The following is a 22,478-nucleotide window of genomic DNA, read 5'->3' on the forward strand; positions in this document are numbered from 1 at the left end:
GAAAGCAGGCACTATCAAATGAATTCTACCAATATTGACAGCGAAATGAGACAATAGGTAAAAGCCATTGATGCTGTCATTCACAAAATGCTGGAACTAGCAATTGAAACAGGAATTAGGATCTTGAGTTTGAAGGACCCAATGGAGCCAAAATGTTCTATATATCAACTTCAGAAATTAGGATGCTGCACTTTGTCACCTGTAGTATCATAATGTATTTGAATACAATAAACAAACTGCAGATGATCTCATTATTTTTCCAAGTAGCATATTACACAAAAAAACTTTCATGTCAACATTCTCCATAATGTAAAAAGACATCTAAACATCCTTTGCTATGAAAATTTGAGGCAAAATTTTGACTTCCAAAAATGAACAAGTTTCTCTAGCCACACATTGGTCCACCTCTAGAAATTACTTCTGCATAATCAGAGGGATCGAATGTGTCACTCAGGCTACTATCGTTTTAGGTGGAGGATAAGTTTATGATTTTTCAAGACACAGACTCCTGTGATTCTGAGATTAGTAATTATCCTTTTAAAACAAGGCTACTATATTGAGCTGTTTGTGAACCCGCACCAGCTACACCAGTAAAGACTATACAGATGCAAATACAACAATCGATCTGTCACAAGATAAATGGACTACAACACATACTGAAAACTGACAAACAAGTCAATTCATGTGTTTTCTACTGAAACTTCTGTAGTCTTTTTGTCAATAAGAGGGGTTACCACACCATCAGAGTTCATCCTTCCATTGGCGTCCTTTGTGCTTGTGAGAGACTCAGCAGATTCTAGTGCCTTGTCACCTCCAAATTCTGATGTTTTCTCGCCAGATAATTCTTTGACTTCAATAGCCAGGCTGGAGGAGTTCATTTGTGTACTAGATGTAACAACTTCCTTATTGGTGCCAGATGCGGTACCCTCAGCAGTTTGTTGATCACTGGCATATTTGGGAGTTGGTTGGTCATGATTGTGCTTACCCTCATAAGTGATAAGAAGAGCTTTTGCATCATGGGATGACCTCTCGACATGCTTACGAACAGTACATCCATCATGGGTGCACCTATAGTAACTCCTGCAAAAAAATGAAAAGAAAAAAAAAAAGGTTATAGTAGTTTGATAGGCACTCTGTCACTATTTAATTTATCCATCTGAATTTACTCTTACTAAAATTTTCACCTCCTAAAACTAATACAACCAAATCAGACCATGCCAATCAATCAATAGTCCCAGAAAATTTTAAAACGCAATAAAAGGGAAGAAAAACCATGCTCCAGAAAATCAACTTTATTCAGGACCGGTTGCTTTTTCGCATGATCAATGCCAACTAACTTGGCATGGGATAGTGCATCCCATTCTTGTTTATTTACCAACTGCATAGAGATCAAAAATACAAATTCATGCGAAAGAGTGACTATCGCTTACAATACCACTCTGAAATTACATAAGAGTTAATAACATCAGAAGTGATATATAGTAAATAGTGCATTGCATATACCTACTAAAAATGAAAAATACATGGCTAAGACTAGAGATCCAAGGCAATGTTGACGTTCTCAACCAAACCAAGTCTAGAGATTCCCAGAAAAGCAACCACCTCGATGAACACTTTAATCAGAAATATAAAAGTAGAAGGGAACAAATATATAAAGATGATAGCTCTGCCTGATCCATATGCTACATACCTGGGATTAGAATTGCCCTTCACCATTTTTTGTCCATATTTCCTCCATCTATAGCCATCACTTAAGTGTCTAGCATCAATTTCAGTCTGTACAATATATTCCCTAACTGTTTTAGGCACAGGGGTTGAAGGACTTTTACAACTTTCAGTTAGCCTGTGATTACAAATAGCAGAAAATCAATTGACTTGATTGAAAATAGAAACATGAATCCACAAACAGCTCCAGATCACTTGCCTTTGTTTTCGATCTGGTTCCATGGCAAGGTCTTTCTTGGTCGTATTGTCAATATCCTTTTCACAGTCACTTGAGCAGTACAAGTGTTGCTCAAGAGGGTCATTGCCAGAATGGACTACACTCTTACATGTTGAAGGATCTGATTCATTTGGTTCATTGCTCGGATGATCTGAAGATTCATTCTCCCCAGAAGGTCCCCCAGACTGAGATCCTTTGTCCCTTGCGTACCGATGCCTTTGAGGTGGATTATGATTATGTTTGCCTCTGTAGATTACTTCATAAATCTTTCCATCCAGACAGCGTTCAACTTTTTTCTTGGCTGCACAATTGGAGGCTGCGCATCTGTAATAGCTTCGAGAATTATGAGTGTTCTTCACTTGCTTCTGGCCATACTTCCGCCAGTGGTAAATATCATCTGAGTATGTCTTTTAAATAACATAAATTGTGTTCAGAAATCAATGGAGATTGAAAGATCTCTTACTTTTCTTTATAGATGCAAAAATTTACCTCAGATGCTGGTGATATTTGTTGCAGTGGCACAGGGCTGACAGTTGGAGAAATAGGTTGTGGAAATGAATTTGTTTTTGTTTCTGATGGAGAAGGATAGGCAACTTGCATTTGCATTTGCGCCTGAGCTGTGACAGCTGCCAATACTGCTTGATGGGTCATTGCAAATTGCCCCTGCATTAGAAATGGAATAATGATTTAAGAATCTTTCAGAACAGAAATAAGAGAGTTATTGCAGCTTTTCTAGGAAATTAGTCAGGAATTCATTAGAAACTTGAAATCAAGTTGAATGATAAACATAATATAACAAATTCATAGACAATAAAACAAATTAAGAAAATTGTGGCAATAGTATCGGCAATATTTTTTCTAAAATGCTGCTAATTAATTCTAATCAAGACAATTTTTAATATAATAAACATGTATCAAGTATCAACAAAAGTATCTTTTATAGCATTTGTAAAATAATGAGGCATTTGAAAATGACTCGACTAAATTGTAACTATTATTTTGTTTGAAACTTTTTTGCTGCTAAAATTTTTTTTTAATATACCACAATTCGACTAATACCACAATTCGACTGATACCACATTGAATCGAAAATACATTTTATCTCTTTGATGGCAATTCAAATACACCACATATGTTAATTTGTACAGTTTATAACAAGAACATATTAGATTGCACAATTTTCTTGAATAGAAAGGAAGAGAAAGTAAGGACTCCATGTCTTACCTGATCATAGAATAATGAAAAATGTCTTATGGTAAACAAATATCTAAATAGAGGTGGGAAATTGAAATATTAAATTCAAATGAACCGCCTCTATAATTATCACAACTCATACTAGAAGCCAACCACAAGGTAAGATAAGTATAAATACTGAAATGTTCTGGTCACGTTTTACACCACCAAACTTTGGCCTTCTTTTCTTCATTTGCTTCAGCCATAGCTTCCACTTTTGTAGTGATCACCAGTGCAATAAAAGTGTGCAGGTTCAAGAAAGTTGAATAAATATTTATAGTTACCCAATGCTTATTGTGTCTCTTATATATGTGATATAATCACAGTACCCTAGTTAATTCAACTATACTTCTCTCATCTCCTCTCAACTTGGTGTGAGAACAAAGATCATGGTTTCCCTATTTCTCTCCCCCTGTTGCTGCCCTTTCCCCCACCCCACCTCTAGCATCCCTCCCCCAATATACGACCAGGGTTTGAACGAGCTTACGAAGGGAGCATGCAGTCAACCCATTAAATAACGCATATGTGATATGTAGGGGCAAAAGAGTTGGTATGAAAATTCTAAAGGACATTTCTATTGATACCTAAAATTTTTATTTAAGTGTCTAAGTTAAAACAAGTTACAAGCTACTAAATTACAGATTTAGGTTTTAAGTCAATTTGGTAAAATCTTAATTGATTCAAATGAACCGAGTAAATTTTTTTAATAGTATGTGCAGATTGCTAGTGGCGTAGAAGGATTTAGTCCAATGACGCAGAAGGATCCATATAGCCGACCCCACCTAGTGGGATAAGGCTTGGTTGTTGTTAGTATGTGCAGATTGCATATGCCATATGTGGCTGCTATGCATTTCCCAGCCAATTCACTTAGAAAACATCATATGTGACCCAAGTGGGGGCTTCTTAAATCCATGCATGTGAGTATTGTAGCTAGATTAACTGCAAGAAAGATCAGGATGTCTCTAAATTTAACACTAGGTTATTGGTTCTCATCTTCTCATAAGAAAATTATGTTCCTTTTCGTAATTCATTATCCCTAGATTTTTACCTTGTGCAATCCTCTCATTTCTCATGGCATCCTTCTCCCATTGGTCCAAATTCAAGGTCCCAATCAACCCCACCATTAAATTTCATGATGAAGAAAATCATCATCTCACCTCTCCAGCTCCTAATAAGAATGATGTAGATGCCTCTGCATGGAGATTTATTGTACGCTTGGTCCATTTCTGCAGGGCTCATCGACGACGGAGAGCTATCTTCCACTTAGTTCCTTTTTTCTGTTCCTATATATGATCAAAGAAATACAGACTGCTTTACAACTAATGTACACATAAAAATGTTTTTTCATTTACCAGGCACATGAAGAAATATTCAATCTTAAAAATGATCAATAAGTTCAGGAGTATTTGCTGCTCTTTGTTGGAAAAAGAGGTGAACTTGTCATGTGTTGCCCAATCTTTGATCCTACTATTTTTTGAGAGTAGATGTAAAAATTCTGGATGGTTAAGTTTCTCTTCGGTCTTAATGATGCACACACCGCAATTTCATCATGTATGTGGATGGCATAATGTCCTCACTATGTGCTCTAGTTCAAGGGCTAGGTGTTTCTCCACCTGCATCAACTGGATTAAAAGGTATCAACCGAGCTGAGCAGTAGCAAACAGAGCCAAAGACTAAATAGAATGAATAGTGATCAACACAAGGAGGCGGGCCCATTCCAGGTGTGAGTTTCCCAGCTTACATGATGCTAGGCACAAAGTAGGGTCCTGCCAGGCATGTTCAACCTGTCGGCAAGCCTACCATGACCTAGAATCCATATGAGCTTATTTACCCGTAAAATTAAATTTAAAAAAAATACAAAGTTACCCTTACATTTGATGGAAAATATCTAATAGATTCTCATTTTATCATTTTCAGATTGTTTGTTATTTTATAAAATTCTCTAGAACAATTTTAATACACCACCACAACCACAAGGAAGTTGAGCATGATTGTGGAGATTATCATGGACACAACTCTTATCCACCTTATCTTCATGCAAATCATGTATGAATGCTTGAGACAAAACATTAATTTTAATTCAGTGGAACCTACTGCTGGGACAAGTAGTCCATGCCTATGGAAGGTATGTTAGATGGGTGAGCTTGTTCCATTCTCCTTCCATCTAGTCTTCAATCAATTGTGTTCTGATACTTTTTCTTATAATAAATTTCGTGTTTGGACTTTGTCCTTTTGTCATCTATGCCTTACAACTGAGCAATCACGAGGTGAGGGTTTTGCCAGTGAGGATCATGTGTTACCTCTTAATGACAAGCAAGAGTCTTGGTGTTGAGTGAATGTCTAAATCAATAAAGCCCCTGCATTTGTAGTGAGTTAAGGCCCTTGAAGCAACATGATAACAAGACAGCTTAAGCAAACAATCAAGTCCATGAAGAGTTTAAACATTAGCCACAGTGTACATGATGCAAAATAGGAATTCTGCTTTACTTGAAGATTTGATTGGTAAGGATTTATTTTTGTAAGATCTCCTGTTTAGGAGAATAATTTTGTAAGGATGTGTTTAAGTTGGTACTTCGTTTTATTTGAGGGTGTTAAATAGTTTTGGTATGTTTAAACTTAGAGAGAGAAACTTTGGTAGAAGTTTTAATTAGATTGATTTAATTTATTGGCTTTCAATTCAATAAAAATTTGTCTTGTTTTAATCTCTATGTGAGAATTCTCTGACTTGCGTTACACCAATATATAGGTAAAACTCATATTACATATGTAAACAGGATCTTATACTTAAATTTGATTGTTTAGACCTATTTATAACATATTTAATACGTTCATAAATGAGTTAAATTTCATTTTTTTAGATTGAATTTGTGTGACTCCCCAATTTAGTCCTGCATTAGAAGTTGTGGGCTAATAAATAAAGTTCATAAGCTTAATGATGCAACATGAAAGTGGATCAAATCTCACATGGAGAATTTATACAGCTTCATACAGTAGAAGGGACAAACATTTTCATACAGAGACTAAAACCTCAAAAAGAGAAATATTAATATGCAAACTATTAATTTACATGAGGGCATTGGATCCCTTTTGAAAGCTTCAACCCAAATAGAATTGGAAACAAGCTAAAACCATTCAAGTAAAGAGATTTCCCTATACCAAAAAGGACCCCAATCAAACTAGGAAATAAATTGACTTGCAAATTAGGAATGAACCAAATTAAATAAAATTTTTAGCAAAAAATTCCTACCATCCAAAGCAAAACAAAGAACCTGCCAAAGTAAATTCTTCCAAATCTTAAAATTTTTAAAATTTAATTTCTTAATTTTCATTAGGTGATAATACTTTTGTTCCTGGAATTGAAGCTGAAACAAATTCTTTGGGTTTAAATTACTAATCCAATACATATGCAGACATGTAATTATACCCGTAAGAATAATAGAAAAAGATTAAGTTACCTACATATCTTCACAATATCTCAAAGCTATGAGATTTTATTACCTAATAGCGAAAACCAACATAATTGTGAGTCAACGGAATAAAAAGTTCTAGGCAAGCTGTTAGAGTATAATGCACTACTGCACTCACTTTAAGTGGCTAGAAAGAAATTTTAAAGAGGCCTTTGCAGTACGCGTAGTTGAATTAACATGATATTGTATTTATCTGCAACTTGTAGACAAAATCATGTCCCACCTACAGCTTCCATGTTACTCCTAATATGTTTGCACTTGCAAATAGTCGTCAATTGATAAAGGATAAAAAGTGGATGATTGCCAAGCGTATTCACCTCACTGCTACCAATTCTCAACTAAATTTTTTAAAAAAAATAAAACTACGTTTGGATCTCTTACGTAGGAGTATGATCACTGTGCATAATATGAGCTACAATTTGTTCCTGACATAAGATCTAGAAAATGGAAACTCGCGTTCATAATGTGAATCAAGCTAACAGTGTCACAAGGCAATCATTGGTTCGCCATCAAAATCACAACTTCGATTCTCCAAAAAGGAAAAAAATTGAATACGCTTGGGTTCTGGAGGAATAGGAGCTCAATGATCAAATTGATCACTCAATTCTATCAAACATCCAATTCTAATGGAAACGATGACGAGGTCACAAAATATTAACGTCTTCCGGAAAAGGGAAAAAAAATCTCGTTTTGCGTTCAAATAGCATAGTTCAATCATAAGCTTAAAGGTAGAAAGGGTAAGAAATTAGCGACACCAACCGTGAACGTAGGCGACTCGATCAACGCGGCAGGGGTCAACAAGCAAGGGACGGCGACCACAGGGACGGTCAGGATCGTCGACGAGCGGGAACTCCCTGTCGGCGAAGCCATGGCACCCGCCAGAAGCTGCGAAAACGACCTCCCGTCGGCGACAGCCTTCGTCTCGGCTCCAGAGCCTCGTCCCTTCGGCGCTTCCGCCTGCGCGAGATCAGCGCTCGCGGGTTTCTCAGCATCCGAAGCTCCGCCGTCAGCCCCGTCTCTGCCTGGCTTCTCCTCCTTCTTAACCGCCGGCACATCCGCCTCCTCCGCCATCGGAACCACCTCCTCCGGAGATCCTAGGGTTTCGCTCGGAGAGGAAAGCAAGCAGAGCATTAAAGAGGAGGAACAGAAAGGTTCTTGTCATCTTGACTGGATTTGACCAGGAAACATAACGCCGTTTGATTTATTCAGGTTCCGTCAACGATGGACCGGCTTTAATTGACCATTATTGCCCTTCCTTTACAGAATAAACCGGTTCAACTTTGACGGACACTGACGACCGTTAACAGTTGAGGGGTTGACCTCAGCACAGTAAGCAACAACCAAGGCCTGAAACTTATTATTTTTTTATTTATTGTACGATAATAATTATCGAAAATGTAATTTGAATTTGGCAGTGTTCAATAGTCCACGTGGCATCATCTAACAACAGTTTAATTAGTGGTAATTTTTTATTTAGTGCTTTAAATGAGGTAGGTAACATAATTTTATTTGATAAGGTAAGCCACTTAAGCCGAATTGAATTTAAAATAAATTAAATTGTTGACTTTATTTTTCATGGTTAGAAATTTTTTTATTTAGATACAAGTTTAATAAAACTTTATTGATTAAGATAATTGATAAATTTTATTTATTATATTATTCACAAATAATTTATAATACACATATGTTTAAATTTATTTATTCAGTTCAATAAAAATTTATTTATTTATTTATTTTTGTACATATTAAACAAATATAAAATTAATAAATTTTGGATGCACTTCACCAAACATCACATAAATAGTAATTTTTACAATTAGATCATATATCTTGAGATTCGAATTGTAAATGCTTGAGTATCGGAATTCTAACTTGAAACTATATGAGGGTTTTTTTCAAAAAGTATATAAATTCTAAGGGCAAAATGAGAATTTTCTAATTATTTAATTATTCATATTTAGTAATTAACTCCATCAGTTTTTTTTCCTATTTCTTTATTCTATTCTTTGTTTTGTTCTGTCATGAGTAGAGGAATAAAGTGAGGAAAATAATGATGGTGATTTTTTTATTAATTATTATTTTTAAAATTACTCTAATTAATAACGTATCCAAAAAAAGATTACTCAAGATCTTTGGTGCAAATCAAACCTAAAATGGACTAAGAATAGGACGAAGAAAAAAACTAAAAATAGTAGTCCCATTTAACTACTAAATCTACGATGAAATCAATATCACATTAAATATAGTACAATAATAAAACACTTAAGGGAATAATAATAAGAAAATCAGAATTCAAATTTCAAATACTTTGCAAAGAAAACCCAAACAAAAAGTTGAATAATCAAGGCAAAAATACCGTTCAAAAGTCATTTGCATCGAGTATGAAACTTGCAAGAAGGTGGTTTGCTTTGTTCATTCAAAGGAGACAAGTTAAGTGAGAGCATTCTTTACTGGCCCTCCTCGGAGTCATGCATACTGAAGAACTCGGCCACTTTCAAGGATCTCGATCGTCGCATTGCGATCGGCTTCTTCGGATGATGCCTGATGCAGCAAATCGGTACCAGTTACCTCAAAGTTTGGCATCGAGGAGGATGACGAGTTTTGGTCATATATTGTCTGGTGCCACTCCTGCTGAGGACTCTGCATGAGATGGTTACTGAAGTTTGCTTGTGGAGTCGGCGATGAGTCGTCGTCGTCGGCGGAGATGATCGGTTGCAGAATTCGAGAGAAATCGGAGTCGGAGTCGAACGAATCACTACCGAAGAGGGGTGTCATCAGAACTGAAGGAAGATCACTCAGCACAGTGGCAGGTGCCTGATCAGCTGCTGCAACACCGTATTGCCATGTTTGATCATGCTGCAGAAGTTGGTCGAGACTGTCGAAGTCGATCAAGTCGCAGAAGAGTTCGGTACAGTCCGGAGGAAGGCTGTCGGTGTTGTCATTCGGATCTTGAAAGTTGTCTATGGCACCAATAAAAGAGTTGTTTCCACTCGCATCTTGTATCATCATTGGTTGTGTTTGTTGTTGCTGCTGCTGCTGCGATTGCCCCGAGAGTTCAAATGATGCAGGCACGAGTTTTGTTTTAGCAGCTACGAGAGCATGGTGGCCGGTGACTGCACTGAGCTTCTTAACATAAAGCTTATATTTCTGCGATCAATCACAACGAATTAATGCTAAAAACACAACCAAATAATTAACAATCGAAAGCAAAGAAAGCAAATCCACCTGTAAATGGCTGGAAACATGATCCAAAGTCAGATCGCCGACGTTCATGAGTTCCAGTATTTTCTTGGGCACAGCCTCTGCGATCGAGAAAATTAAAGAACATCGATGATCATCTTATCGATCCAAAGTGATCGATCGATCAGGTCTGATGACTTACTGTTTAATCCGAGGGCGTGAACAGCAGCAAGGAACTTCTGGTGCAGTTCCTCGGTCCACCGCAGTCGTCTCTTTCTCTTGGCTTCCTTCGGGATCGAGTGATCTGAGCTTGTGCTGGTGTTCGTCTGGAGCGACGGCGTTTGAATGCTGCTCCCGTTCGTCTTGCAAAACGCAGAGATTAATGTCGCCGGTGATTAATCTTCCCTTGGACACGAGCTTCCTTCTGAGGACGTGCGTCCATATGTTGCGTAGCTCCTGAAGCCTCACCGGCTTCAGCAAGTAGTCGCAGCTGCCGTGAGCCACCGCCTTGGCGATCGTCTCTCGGCTTCCATCTTCCGATACGACTGCATCGAAACCAATTGAAGTTTGGTGTTCGATTAGATCGAAGAGAAATATCATGAGAATGAATTAGCTTACTAATCACGGGTATGTGGAATTCATTATCGATGAGTTTGATGAACTTAAACCCATCGACGCCTTGCGCGTGGACGTCCGTGACGATCATATCGAATCGACGGCCTCTATTCCCTCTCAATATTCTCATCGCAATCGTAGGGCGGGTAGTCACCTCGACTAGAACAAAAAATAATATATAATTAAAAGTGTTAATTAACACGATTAATTAATTAATTAATTAGTATATCTAACAAACATATTTTCAGTAAATTTTTTTATATATACTCAACACATACTATATATAATAATTGAATAATAATATTTATTATAGGTATTAGAAAATCTATAAGGAGAGTGAAGGATGAAATACCGTTATATTGACATTGAGTTAGGAGGTTCTCCAACGACTTAAGGCTAGCCGGATCATCGTCGATGGCAAGAACTCGCATGCCCATGGGGAAATCGCTCTGGAGTGCCATGACAGCACAACGGTAAATAAGAGAAAGAGGACCTCGACGGTTAGAGGTTTATAGATCGCAATGGAATATAAAGATGATGATGGTGGAACAAAACAAAAACGGTTAGAGTCTTCTATTTCGTGCATGCATCTATTTTTGAAAAAAAAATTAAATTATATGATTTATATATATTTTTTGTCTTTTATAATTTAAAATATTATATAACATTAATATAATCGCTAACAAAGATGACATTTTTCGTTTAGATACGACGCAAGTGACGAGACTAAATCAAAATTGATTTTAGTTTGAATGCAATAATCATTTTTTTTTTCAAGGAACTTTTATGTATATACATTCATTAAATTTATTAAACTCGTCACATTAAATATAAAATTATTTCATTTAAAAAGAAAGTGATAAAATAAATAAATTCTTTCCAATTGTTTGTGCATAAAAAATAATTTCTAATTTTGATTTTTATTAAAAAATATTGGTTAAAATAGGAGCAATTCGATTTTTTTCAAGAGTTACATTATTTTTTTATTCAATTGAAACATTAATTTTATGATAATTTATTCATGAAAAGGATTATTTGTTTCGGTGTTCGATTGTATTAATTATAAAAATTATTTTATAGTAAAATAATATTATTTTTATAAAAATATTATAAGTTTTTTTTATCAGTTAAGGTGGGAATTTTAATTCAAATTTAAAATTAAATTATAGTACGATTCAAATTTAAATTTAAATTGAATTATTTAAATTTTAATTTGAATATATTCGAAAATCAAAATTGTGTATATGGCTCTTAAATAATTAAATAAAATATTATAATTTTAATTTTAATTTTAAAATTATTAAATAATTTTAAATAAGAATTAAATAATTTTTTAGTCTTGTTTATCACAATGAGTGAGTATCGTCTTTCCTCTTCTTCTTCTGGTTCCAACAGTTGTAAAACATCTCTTCTTCCTTGGCACGCCCAACAAGACGCACCCGCCATTAATGCAGCTCCAAGCTTTCCCATGGAGCCATTGATGCCTCTCTCTCTCTCTTCTTCGAAGGTCTTCACCTTCTCAACGCTTCTCGTCTTCTTCGCCATTTCAACCTCCCAATTTAAGACTCATTGATGCTCGCAGCAGAGCTGGCACAGACACCGAGATCTTCCACCGCCACCGATGCCTTCTCAAGTCTCTCCCTGCAAGTCTTTTGCTTCCACGGCCATCAATGGCGGCGCTGCTCCTTCTTCTCTCCCTCCTCCTAATTGTCTCTTCCTCATGCTCCTTCCTCGTGGCGTCCTCTGTTGTAGTGCAAGCTCCGGCGGAGTTGGCTCCTAAACCACTGAGCCAAGGGCACGTAGTAGAAGAAGGGCTGAGAAGGAGCAGAACTCGAAATCGAAGTAGTAGAAGGCGGCAGCCGTGGCCGCGGCCGCGGCCACGGCCACGGCAGACATCACCGTTGTGTGATCCTCTGTTCCGATATCTATTCGGAGCGTGCGGACGGTGGCCGTTTCCTACCACACCTTTCCCCGACAACCCTTTCGTTCCTTCTCCGCCGCCGCCTACTACTCCTCCGGTGGTTCCATTACCACCGCCTCCCCCTGTTCTTCCTCCGCCCGCGCCACTTCGGGCGCCGCCGCTTGTTCCATCTCCGCCACCTCCTGTGCCAAGTCCTCTACCACCTTCGCCTCCGCCCCCAGTGTTCCTGCCTCCTCCTCCGGCCGCCGCCGCCGCCATTGGTACCCTCTCCGCCACCTCCGTTGGTTAATCTTAATCCTCCACCAAAGATTCCTCGGTGGTTTCCCTCGCCGCCGCCGCCGCCTTTAATTCCCTTTCTTTACGTTCCACCTCCAGTATACGCCTTCCCGCCGCCTCCTCCGCCAAGCTTTCCGGAAATAGAGCCGCCTCCGTTGGTTCCGCTCCCACCCGCGGACCCTGATTTCCCGGGAATACCACCCTCTCCCGTCGTTCCGTTCGACCCACCTCCGACGGCATTTCCGCCGCCGTTAGTGGAGTTCCCGCCATCGTTTCCTTTCCCGCCGCTAGTTCCGGTTATCGGCACGCCTCCGACGAGCGATGACCACCCGGCCGTTCCACCACCGCCGTTGTTTCCCGTAGGCGGCATCCCCCCGGAAGAATTCCCGCCACTGCCGATGTTTCCACCTCAATTCCCGACGTATGGTACCCCTCCCCTGTTTCTCCAACCACCGTTGGTGCCCATCGGGGACGCCTCCTTCCGACTCCTCCTGCTGGAATAGAACAACCGCCTATCCCTTTTCCCCCGCCGTTGGTTCCACTGCTCGAAAGCCCGCCGACGTTATTCCCTCCGGAAGTTCCAAGAGACGGGGCCCCGCGTACGTTTCTTCCGCCGCCGTTGGTGCCCGTCGGAGACGTTCAGCTGACTCCGCCGGTGGAAACAGAGAAGAAACCTTAATTCCAATAAGATGATGCAAATTACTAATATTTATGTAATAATAAATCCTATTTTATTGCCTTTTGTTTTACTATAATAATAATAAAAAAATCATCTAAAAACTTAACGACTTTCATCGGTCTACTCATAAATTTTTTAGGTAATCGACAATCTTCTTCTATCAAAGGTGGAATTCATCACATTTAGCGATCACATACGATCGACCACACAAACAATCGACAATCAATCAATAATTGTAGGCAATTGTTCGATATTCTTCAAATCTCTCAACTTTCCAGTCCATTTGGTTGTAAGAGTCGGCACCACGACTAAAGCAAGCCTCAGTAACAATCGGTGGAGGCGAGGGTTGAGCCCATGCTTGTGTTAGACACCCCCTGACCATGTGCCCAACCCGCAACAGCCGGTGCCATGCTTAGTTCAGCACGACACAAAAATGAGCCAATCGATCGGTCGACCGGTCCCAGCGGATCAGTTTGCTTTCTTTTGACATCTTGAGGGCCATCTAGCTAGACTGAAACGACTATGAGGATAACAACAACCATAGATTGCGACATTCTCATCATTTGAGTGAAAACTTTGAGCCACTGGGCCACACTACAACTCTAAACAAATTGGATGAGAAGGTAGGTCGCCACCACTCACCTTTGTTCTCAATGTTACTTCCAGTGTGGCCCGAACAATTCCATATCCAACACATACATCATTGTACAGTCATTTAAGGAATATTTCGGCTAGATCTCGAAATGATACGATTTTGATACTGTATTATATTGATACACAGTATAAGACACTGAAAATATTTTCGAGTGGAGGCACCCGAACCGAGTCGACCCTTCTCGAGGGTGCGGGCAAAGTATTTTCCCCCGATAGACACTGGGCCCAAGCCCCCTAGTAGTCCCTCTGATGTGAACCTGGTTTAAGCCCTCAAGTCCGGCTTGGCGGTAGGGGATTCGGAGGACACGTCCGAGCCGACTCCTCGCGAGCATGCTAATTAAAGTCTCCGAGCCGCTCCGAAAGCCGAGTCGGAACAAGGCTGGAATAAAGCCGAATTATACAACCTTCTCTCTTCCCACTTCATTGACCACTTCTTGTACTCGTACGATAGTTCGATCTCTGACATCCCCTTGCTAGGTATGGCAAGGCGCCGCCCGCCGTACACCTCCGTCCTTGAAGGTACCATCATCATTTATGCACCACTCCCCTACTCATACGGGCTTTACCTCTGAAGTGACCGTCGCCTCACTCTCCCCATGGTACGACAATCACCCCCAATATATATAGGGTGAGTCCCCCGCCGGGGGGAGGTATGCATTCTCCATCCCTCTCCTTTTCATTTTGGTCTCATTCCTTTTCTTCCTCACTTCAGAGACTCACTTAGGCATCGGAGTGGTCGCGCCGATCACCCCGGCCTTCCTTTCACGGTGTCTGTGCTTGCAGGTTTCCGGCGATCCTTAGCGTCCCCATCCATCTTGATTCCGGCGTGTTGCTGAGGAAAGGTCGCGCATCCAGAAACTGACGGAAACAATATATTTATAATACTCGATAATGATTGAATTAAGAATTTGCTTAGATGGATAGAAGAGGGATGAACGAAAAAGAAAAAGAATGAAAGGGAAAGACAAGGAGAGCTTGTAGCAAATCGGTTGCTTGTGCAGGTGCTGCGAACTCAGGAGCAATCACCCTTGTAGCTTAGGAGTGCAAACGAAGAAAGCTTGTTTCAAATTCGTTCGAAAAATATTTAATTTGTATTTAAAATTATCAAATATATTTGATATTTTTTTTTTCAAATCCAATTTGAATCTATACTATTTTATTCTATATTTTACAAATCACTCATATGAGCCAAATTCCAATTGAGCTATAATTATTTTTTACATAATTATAATTTAAATATATTTAAATTAAAATCCAAATAACTTAAGCATTTGTTAATTGTTCAGTAGCCAAACTCGAATTTAACTTTAATTATTACTTATATTTTTTAAACTTAAATATTAATATTTTAATACTATTCAACTTGACAGATTTTTTTGCACCTCTGCTGCAGCCTCAGCTCACGATCGTTGGCCTCCTGACGGAAGATAACAAATTAATGTCGATCGTCCTTTCTTTAATTTTACAAAGAGGCCCATTCTTCTACAGTGCTTATTCTCGTCTAGCAGTAGCAGACTCTCAGTAATTGTTGTCAGAACTCAAAATACCCTAAACCACGAATAATATCCCACAACTCTAAACCCTAAACCCTAAATTCATTAGAACCGAGTGCTCTTCTACAACCCTAAACTCCATTTCCGAAGGCCTCTTTAATTTGGTGACGAGCGATGGAGGCGCAAGCAAAATGTGAGCGATATATCGAGCTGCCCTCGTCACGTCGTCGCTGCCGCTGCCGCTGTTCCATTGCGCTAGCTAGCTGCGAAATGGTTCCTTATCTGCTCGGACTTGGAGCTCGACAAGGACGTCCATGGCAGGGCAGCTAGCCCTTGCGCAGTGTGCCCCCAAAGTGTCCGGCCATGCAGCGATGGCGCAGCATTGGTTAATATCATTGCTGCGGTGCTCAGGCTGCGCGATTCCATGACAAAAGTCGCAGGGAGGGCGGTGGGGGGGGACCTCTGTGCCCTCCTGCGGAACCCTAACTGGAGCCATGGACCTGGGGAATAGCTACTAGGGGATCGAGCTAGTAGGGTTTAGGGTTTAGGGACTGAGCGCGAATAGGGACAAGGTATGGGGATCTGCTCAGGGACTCGTCAGAGGGGCGCAGCTTCCTTTTATGCCTCCCATTGGGCAGGACACTGCCCTTCAATTATGAACAAGATGCCCAAACCAGGCCACCTCCATAGCTGGTGCCTGATCAAGCAGCACCAGGAGCCAGGAGGAGGAAGCTTTTGACAAAAGAGGGACTGCCTTTACGGCATGGTTTAGGGTTTAACTCAACACCTCCAAAGATATAAAAGTAAGTACAAAGTTAGGGTTTATTCTACAACAATATATAATAATTTTTTTTTTACTTTATGATTTTTTTGACCTCTCAATTTAGAACAAACAGTCGATATTTAAATCCTATTTGAATTTCAAGTCGATTATAAAATGATTGAGGGTAAAATGGGTAGATCACTATAATGAAGAAGAAGGAAGTAGAAATAGACTATTGGTCATGCTCAATAGGTATATTTTAAATTTGACTAGGTCTTTGCTGAAAGTCAACGCACGTGCTTCGAGTTGACGTTATCTTTTCTAGCCCACAGAATATTTAAAAATTATTAAATTATTTATGATGTCTGTATAATTATCAACATTCTTTTTTAATGCATTTATTAATAATATAATAATATTAATAATAATTATTATTATTAGTAGTAGGTATGAGTAGGGATGCGTGGGTGAGGGTGAGCTCTCTTGTGGCGTTGAGTGTGCAGCTACGTGGACGAATCAGAACCACACGAGAACGTGGGGACCGCGCCGGGACCCACACCTTGCGACCTCTAGCGTAGTGCCCGGGACCAGGACCACAACTTCCGCTGCGTCGTGGTCCCCAAATAACGTAACGCCGCTACACCGTCAACGGCTGCACGTAACGGTCCTACAATCATATAATATTGGACAAAATATGGACAGTAATTTCAATAATTTCAGGTGCTTTATAAAATTAAAATGGTTGATACTAAATAATAACATTTTATCTAAAATATTTTAATTTATTTTATTATAATATAAAATTATTTTGATCAACGAGCTTTGGTTAAGTTGCTATAATAATTTTAAATGAATTATTTTTAAGGACAACGATTAAGATAAAAGTCTTTTTATATTATATATGTTTATTTTTGTTATATAATAATAGATGTCTAAGTTGATAAGCAACCGTCAGCTAACGGTATTAGCAAACGTGGCGTTAAAGGGGGACCAGCAACCACCTCTCCACATCTTTTTTTTCTTCTTTTTAATAATTAAAAAAACTTTATTAAATAAATGAAAATCACTCAAATATTAATAATTTAAATTAATTCCGGTTCAAAAGCATTGAAAGCACAGGACACCAAAAAAATGCCGCGTCGCGAACCGGCGGCGCATCAGACCACGCCGGTCTTACCGCCTCATACACACGTGGAGCACGCGCATTGGCCCACCTTCTCCCACACGCGTCTTCCATTATCAGCCAAGTTCACGACGTGTCGATTTTCTGGACGTCCGATCTGGCGATGCGGGCAAGCTACGGTCGGATCGTCGTTCTGGCGGATTGGTAGGGGATCGATTAGGATTTGATTAAGAAATTAAATAGAGAGATTTCTTGGCGGGGGAAATTGCAGTTTCGCCATCAAATTTATTAAAATTATTTAAGTTTAGTTTTTTTTTTTGACAGTTTAAATTTGATTGGACTTTAATTTATTCATAGTTTGTTATATATTGTTATTGGTCTTTTACTTTAAAATATCATAAATTTTAAAATTATTAAAATGCCCTCTAATTATCTTATTCTTTAAGATATCTTTAAGCATTTAAAACTTATTAAAATGCCCCTTTTTATATATAATTTTACTTCGGAATCGTTAAGAACTCCATTTTCCCACCTTGGTTTAACGGTTCAAGGGAGTCATCTAAAATTTTGATAAAATGCGGGGGGCAAAGAGAAGTTTCCTCCCGTGGGAAAGTGACTTCTACTTGTAGTTTCTTTCGTCGTCGCTTTGCCTTCGTCTTCGTCTTCGTCTTCCTCCTTCCTCCTCCTCCTTCTCCTCTATCGATCGGTTCGCTTCGGATTGGGTTCCGGAAGAGGCGGTGGAGGAGTCTCCGATGGCGTTCCACAACCAACTGCCGCGGGAGCTGACGGCGCTGCCATACGCGGCGGAGGCGCAGCAGCATCAGCTGGGGGGTGGCAACGGATCGGTAGTGCTCAGGACAGCGATGCACCACTTTTCTGCTCCCGATGCCGGTGGATCCGCGAAGGACGACGAGGGCGGGAAGGAGCTCCACCGCCTCGTGAAGGGCGCCGGGCCCACGTGGCTCAACAGTGGAATTGTCCGGCCGGATACCGGGCAGCCCTTCGGCGACGGGAGCTTCCTGCACCTCCAGACCGCCTCCGAATCGTCCGCGTCTGCGGGACACTGGTTCCCCCGCCCTCCGATCTTGCATCGGGGCGGCGGCGACGGCGACGGCGACGACGACGTCCCCGCCCCAGCGAGCGACGCCGCGGGGATCTCTGGCGCACGCGGGGAGATCGCGGAGGCGGCTGCTGGGGAGGGGACGTGGCAGAACGCGAGGTACAAGGCGGAGATCTTGGCGCACCCCTTGTACGAGCAGCTCCTGTCGGCGCATGTCGCTTGCCTGAGGATCGCGACGCCGGTGGACCAGCTGCCCCGGATCGACGCGCAGCTCGCCCAATCGCAGCACGTGGTGTCCAAGTACTCGGTGCTCGGCAACGGCGGCCACATGCTCGGCGACGACAAGGAGCTCGACCAGTTCATGGTAATAACTCCGGCGATTCATCACTCCGTCGATTCTTCTCCCTCCCCCAAACCAACTCCTCATCATTTCTACCAATCGAACAACGCTCCTTTGGCTTCTTGCGCTGATTTCTTACCTCTTTAATCCGTTTCCCTTAGAAAAAAAAAACGTGCTAATTTTTAATTCGTTTCTTGTTACGAGCTTGATCTGGAGATAAGCCGAAAAGTGTTCATCTCGATCACAATAAAAATATTCAAAAAAGAGGAGCTCCCCATCGCATCTTGTGTTCTACGTCACGATATCTGTACTTTTGATATGCTCGCTTCAGATGAGGATTTGCTTAGCAATCTCTCCATAATTTTATATATATATATATTTTAAAATTCATCTTTTCCACATTTTTTAGCTGAGAATTGAGAAATGAAAAGGAAGCACAAGATTTCTTCTTCCTTATGTTGTCTGCCACTTTGTCTGACATCCTTCTAAAATTGATCAATTATTTATTATCCTGATCAAACTTTTCCCTAAGAAGACGAGACCTTCTACCTTTCTTCTGCCATCATTTGCTCAAGTACTTAGTCTTTTTGCTTGGTTCTTTGTATTGAAAATGATTCCTGATGCCTGAAACATTTGATGGTTTGGTTAGACACACTACGTCTTGCTGCTTTGCTCCTTCAAAGAACAGCTTCAGCAGCATGTGCGCGTGCATGCGATGGAGGCAGTAATGGCTTGTTGGGAGCTTGAGCAAGCACTTCAAAGCTTGACAGGTATTTGTCCTATCTTCTTAATAAATCCTGATTCCATATAATAAATGCTTCATCTTTGTCTAGACATGATAATTTCTTAAGTTTGTCGTCAAAATAGCTGTCATGGAAAGTACTCTGCTCGCGTATGGGTTCCTTGTTTAAGGGTTTTAAACAAGGAAAATCATAGATTTTGAGGTGATTTTCAGAGGGGAACAATGGAGGGAAATGAGTGAGAATGAGGTGGAGATGAGGAGGCAAGATTGTTGATGCCACGAGCACAAAGTCCATCTTTCTCCCTTTGTTGATTAGCAACAATGACAATAATAACCAAGCCTTATCACACTAGGTGGCTAGCACAGGTTTAGAATTCGAAGGTCCAAATTTGGTCATAACGACGAGTGAAATGGGAGCTCTGGCTTCATCAAAGAAGAGCAAGTTGGGGTTCTTGTTCAACACTTGGATTGAGGGCTCTCTAAGTGAAGGCCGAGATCAAGTGGCATAGTGGGAGAGGCAAGTGAGCAAAAAGAGGGTCTGTGGTGGCTTTTTGATCCTTCTTTCTCTTTTCCTTTCATCTCGTGACTCCTTCCCATTACTGGAGAGCAAACACGGCCTAAGAGTTGCTGCTGAGGAAGAAAAATGCTAGCATAAGTCTTTTGTTGCTAGTTTGTCACCATGAAGCTTTGTTCATCCCAACTTTTAGGATCAACTAGATGAATCCCTCTCTGTTGAGCTCTATGCAAATTATATTATTAGTAACTTTTCACTAGTCTAATAAATTTAACATTTTTAATATTGAATCTATTTATAAATATTGACTTCATCTTGATGATAAGGATTTAAATCACTGCTAGGATCTTATCCTCATACAACTACATCACATGTTGATAGGGCCTAAATGTTTATATCATGAATGTTCAACTATGGCAAATACAACAGGTGTTTCTCCTGGGGAAGGAACAGGTGCAACTATGTCTGATAACGACGACGACGACGATCAGGTCGATAGCGAAACAAATCTGTTTGATGGAAGCTTTGATGGACCAGACAGCATGGGCTTTGGCCCACTTATTCCAACAGAGAGTGAAAGAGGCCTAATGGAACGAGTTAGACAGGAACTGAAACTTGAGCTAAAACAGGTAGATTCATTGAGTTCTTTCAAGATACATTAACTAAGAGCTCTATGCAGGATCAGAAACTGTTATCTATACTAATTTCTTGTTGTTTGTGTTGTAGGGGTACAAGGATAAGATTATAGACATCAGAGACGAGATTCTTCGCAAGAGAAGAGCTGGGAAACTGCCAGGTGATAGCACTTCTATGCTGAAAGCTTGGTGGCAGTCCCACTCCAAGTGGCCATATCCAACGGTAAGTTTTCGGATCCAATTAAGTCGGTTTACTGAGGTTGTTTTGGAGTGAAACAAGGATAACTCATCATAAATGAATGAGACATTTGTTTCATCTCTATCTCATTAACATAGATCATGAGGAAAATGAAAGTTCAGTTTGAATCAAGTTGGTTTATCAAAGTTTTTTCAGACTGAAAAAAAGAAGCATTAGCTCCATCTGTATTTCATTAACATAGACCATGAGAGAACTTCAAGCTTTCAAATCCAATCGATGAAGCTAACTCACTGTAAATGAGTGAGACATTAGCTAATCTCTATTCCATTGACATAGAACCATGTGGAAAATTTAAGTCTTCAGATCAAATAGAGTCGGTTTACAGTGGTGTTTTTGTGAGTGATACATTAATTTCCCATAATTTTATCTCTATTCCATTCATGTAGGAGGATGACAAAGCAAGATTAGTGCAAGAAACAGGATTGCAGCTAAAGCAGATTAATAACTGGTTCATCAACCAGAGGAAGAGGAACTGGCATAGCAATCCCTCTTCATCAACTTCTCTAAAGAGCAAGCGCAAAAGGTCTGCTTTTTTATATGGAAAAATATTTGATCTTCATAAAAACAAAAGGATTGATCAATGTGTTAATTACATGCTCTAATTTTCTATCATCATTTTATTTTCAACTAACACGATTCATAAACTGTGCAGATAAAGAGCCATTGTTGGTGCCTTCTATTTGCCAAGACTTAATCGACAACTTCCATCAAGTGAAGCAGCAATCTCCTTCCAGAAACTAATGACTAATATTAAATCTCTATGAAGGAGGATGATTTGATTTGAGCCATGCCAGTGGCATGGAAATATTTGGTGCTACAGGTTTGTATTGTTTTGCTAAAAGAAAAATGTTTGAGAAAATCTTGAAAAAAAAATCTTCTTGTCCACTCACAAATTTGAAGTTTCCAGGATTATGTATACATGTGGCTTGTGAATATAAGTAGATGTTCATTTGCATTCAGTAAAACAAATGTGTTTGTTTTCAGGATTATGTGGATGAGGCTTTTAGTTTTAAATTTAGACAGTTATTCAATCTAATGTTGACAAATTAGATTTATAAAGCTTTTAATTAATATATAAGGCTTTAAATCTGTATAATATTATTAAAAGGGGTTATCAGTAGTAATATATCTAAATATGATATATTTTCCTCTTGTACTTCAAGTCTTGACTACAGAGTTGAATTGTGTTCAAGCTTCTTTATTCCTATTCAAATATATTTATTAAAAAATTTATCAAACTCGAATTTTTTATAGAGCTCAAGTAATAACATTGTTGTCCTTATAAATTAGGTTAAATTTTGTATCTAATACACGAAAGTTATATTATTTTCTTATTTTTTAGCACATTATAAATAATTAAAGATTATAAATTAATATATTTTTATATGTTTAATAAAATTAAAAATTAAATTTATAATTAATTTACATAAGTTAATCATTCATGAATGAACGTTAACAAATTAAGTTTACAAGTGTTCAAGTTTGTATATTTCATAGTTCTTTTATTATTAAACGAATATAAACAACCTTTATGGAGCCGAACACTAAGATTGTTCGTGAAAGAAAAGTTTCTCCTTTCATG

At 39.4% G+C, this 22,478-nt stretch overlaps 1 protein-coding gene and 1 pseudogene across 1 annotated transcript; one reads left to right on the forward strand and one right to left on the reverse strand.

Annotated features, from left to right (window-relative positions):
- Nucleotides 1-489: 489 nt before the first annotated feature.
- Nucleotides 490-7,830, reverse strand: LOC141819968 (putative WRKY transcription factor 4; annotated as a pseudogene).
- A 10,167-nt stretch (nucleotides 7,831-17,997) lies between these two features.
- On the forward strand, nucleotides 17,998-21,885 carry LOC141819927 (homeobox protein knotted-1-like 2). Its single transcript, XM_074707189.1, has 6 exons — nucleotides 17,998-18,770; nucleotides 19,396-19,516; nucleotides 20,432-20,631; nucleotides 20,729-20,860; nucleotides 21,283-21,419; nucleotides 21,549-21,885. The coding sequence occupies exons 1-6, from the start codon at nucleotides 18,099-18,101 to the stop codon at nucleotides 21,550-21,552; spliced, it is 1,266 nt and encodes a 421-aa protein (XP_074563290.1). The 5' UTR covers nucleotides 17,998-18,098; the 3' UTR covers nucleotides 21,553-21,885.
- The last annotated feature ends 593 nt before the right edge of the window (nucleotides 21,886-22,478 follow it).

The sequence above is a fragment of the Curcuma longa genome, unplaced genomic scaffold (assembly GCF_044706935.1).
Source record: "Curcuma longa cultivar G26 ecotype Majalengka, Jawa Barat unplaced genomic scaffold, ITB_CL_G26_1.1 utg2646_np1212_2152390_RagTag, whole genome shotgun sequence".
Taxonomy (NCBI): domain Eukaryota; kingdom Viridiplantae; phylum Streptophyta; class Magnoliopsida; order Zingiberales; family Zingiberaceae; genus Curcuma; species Curcuma longa.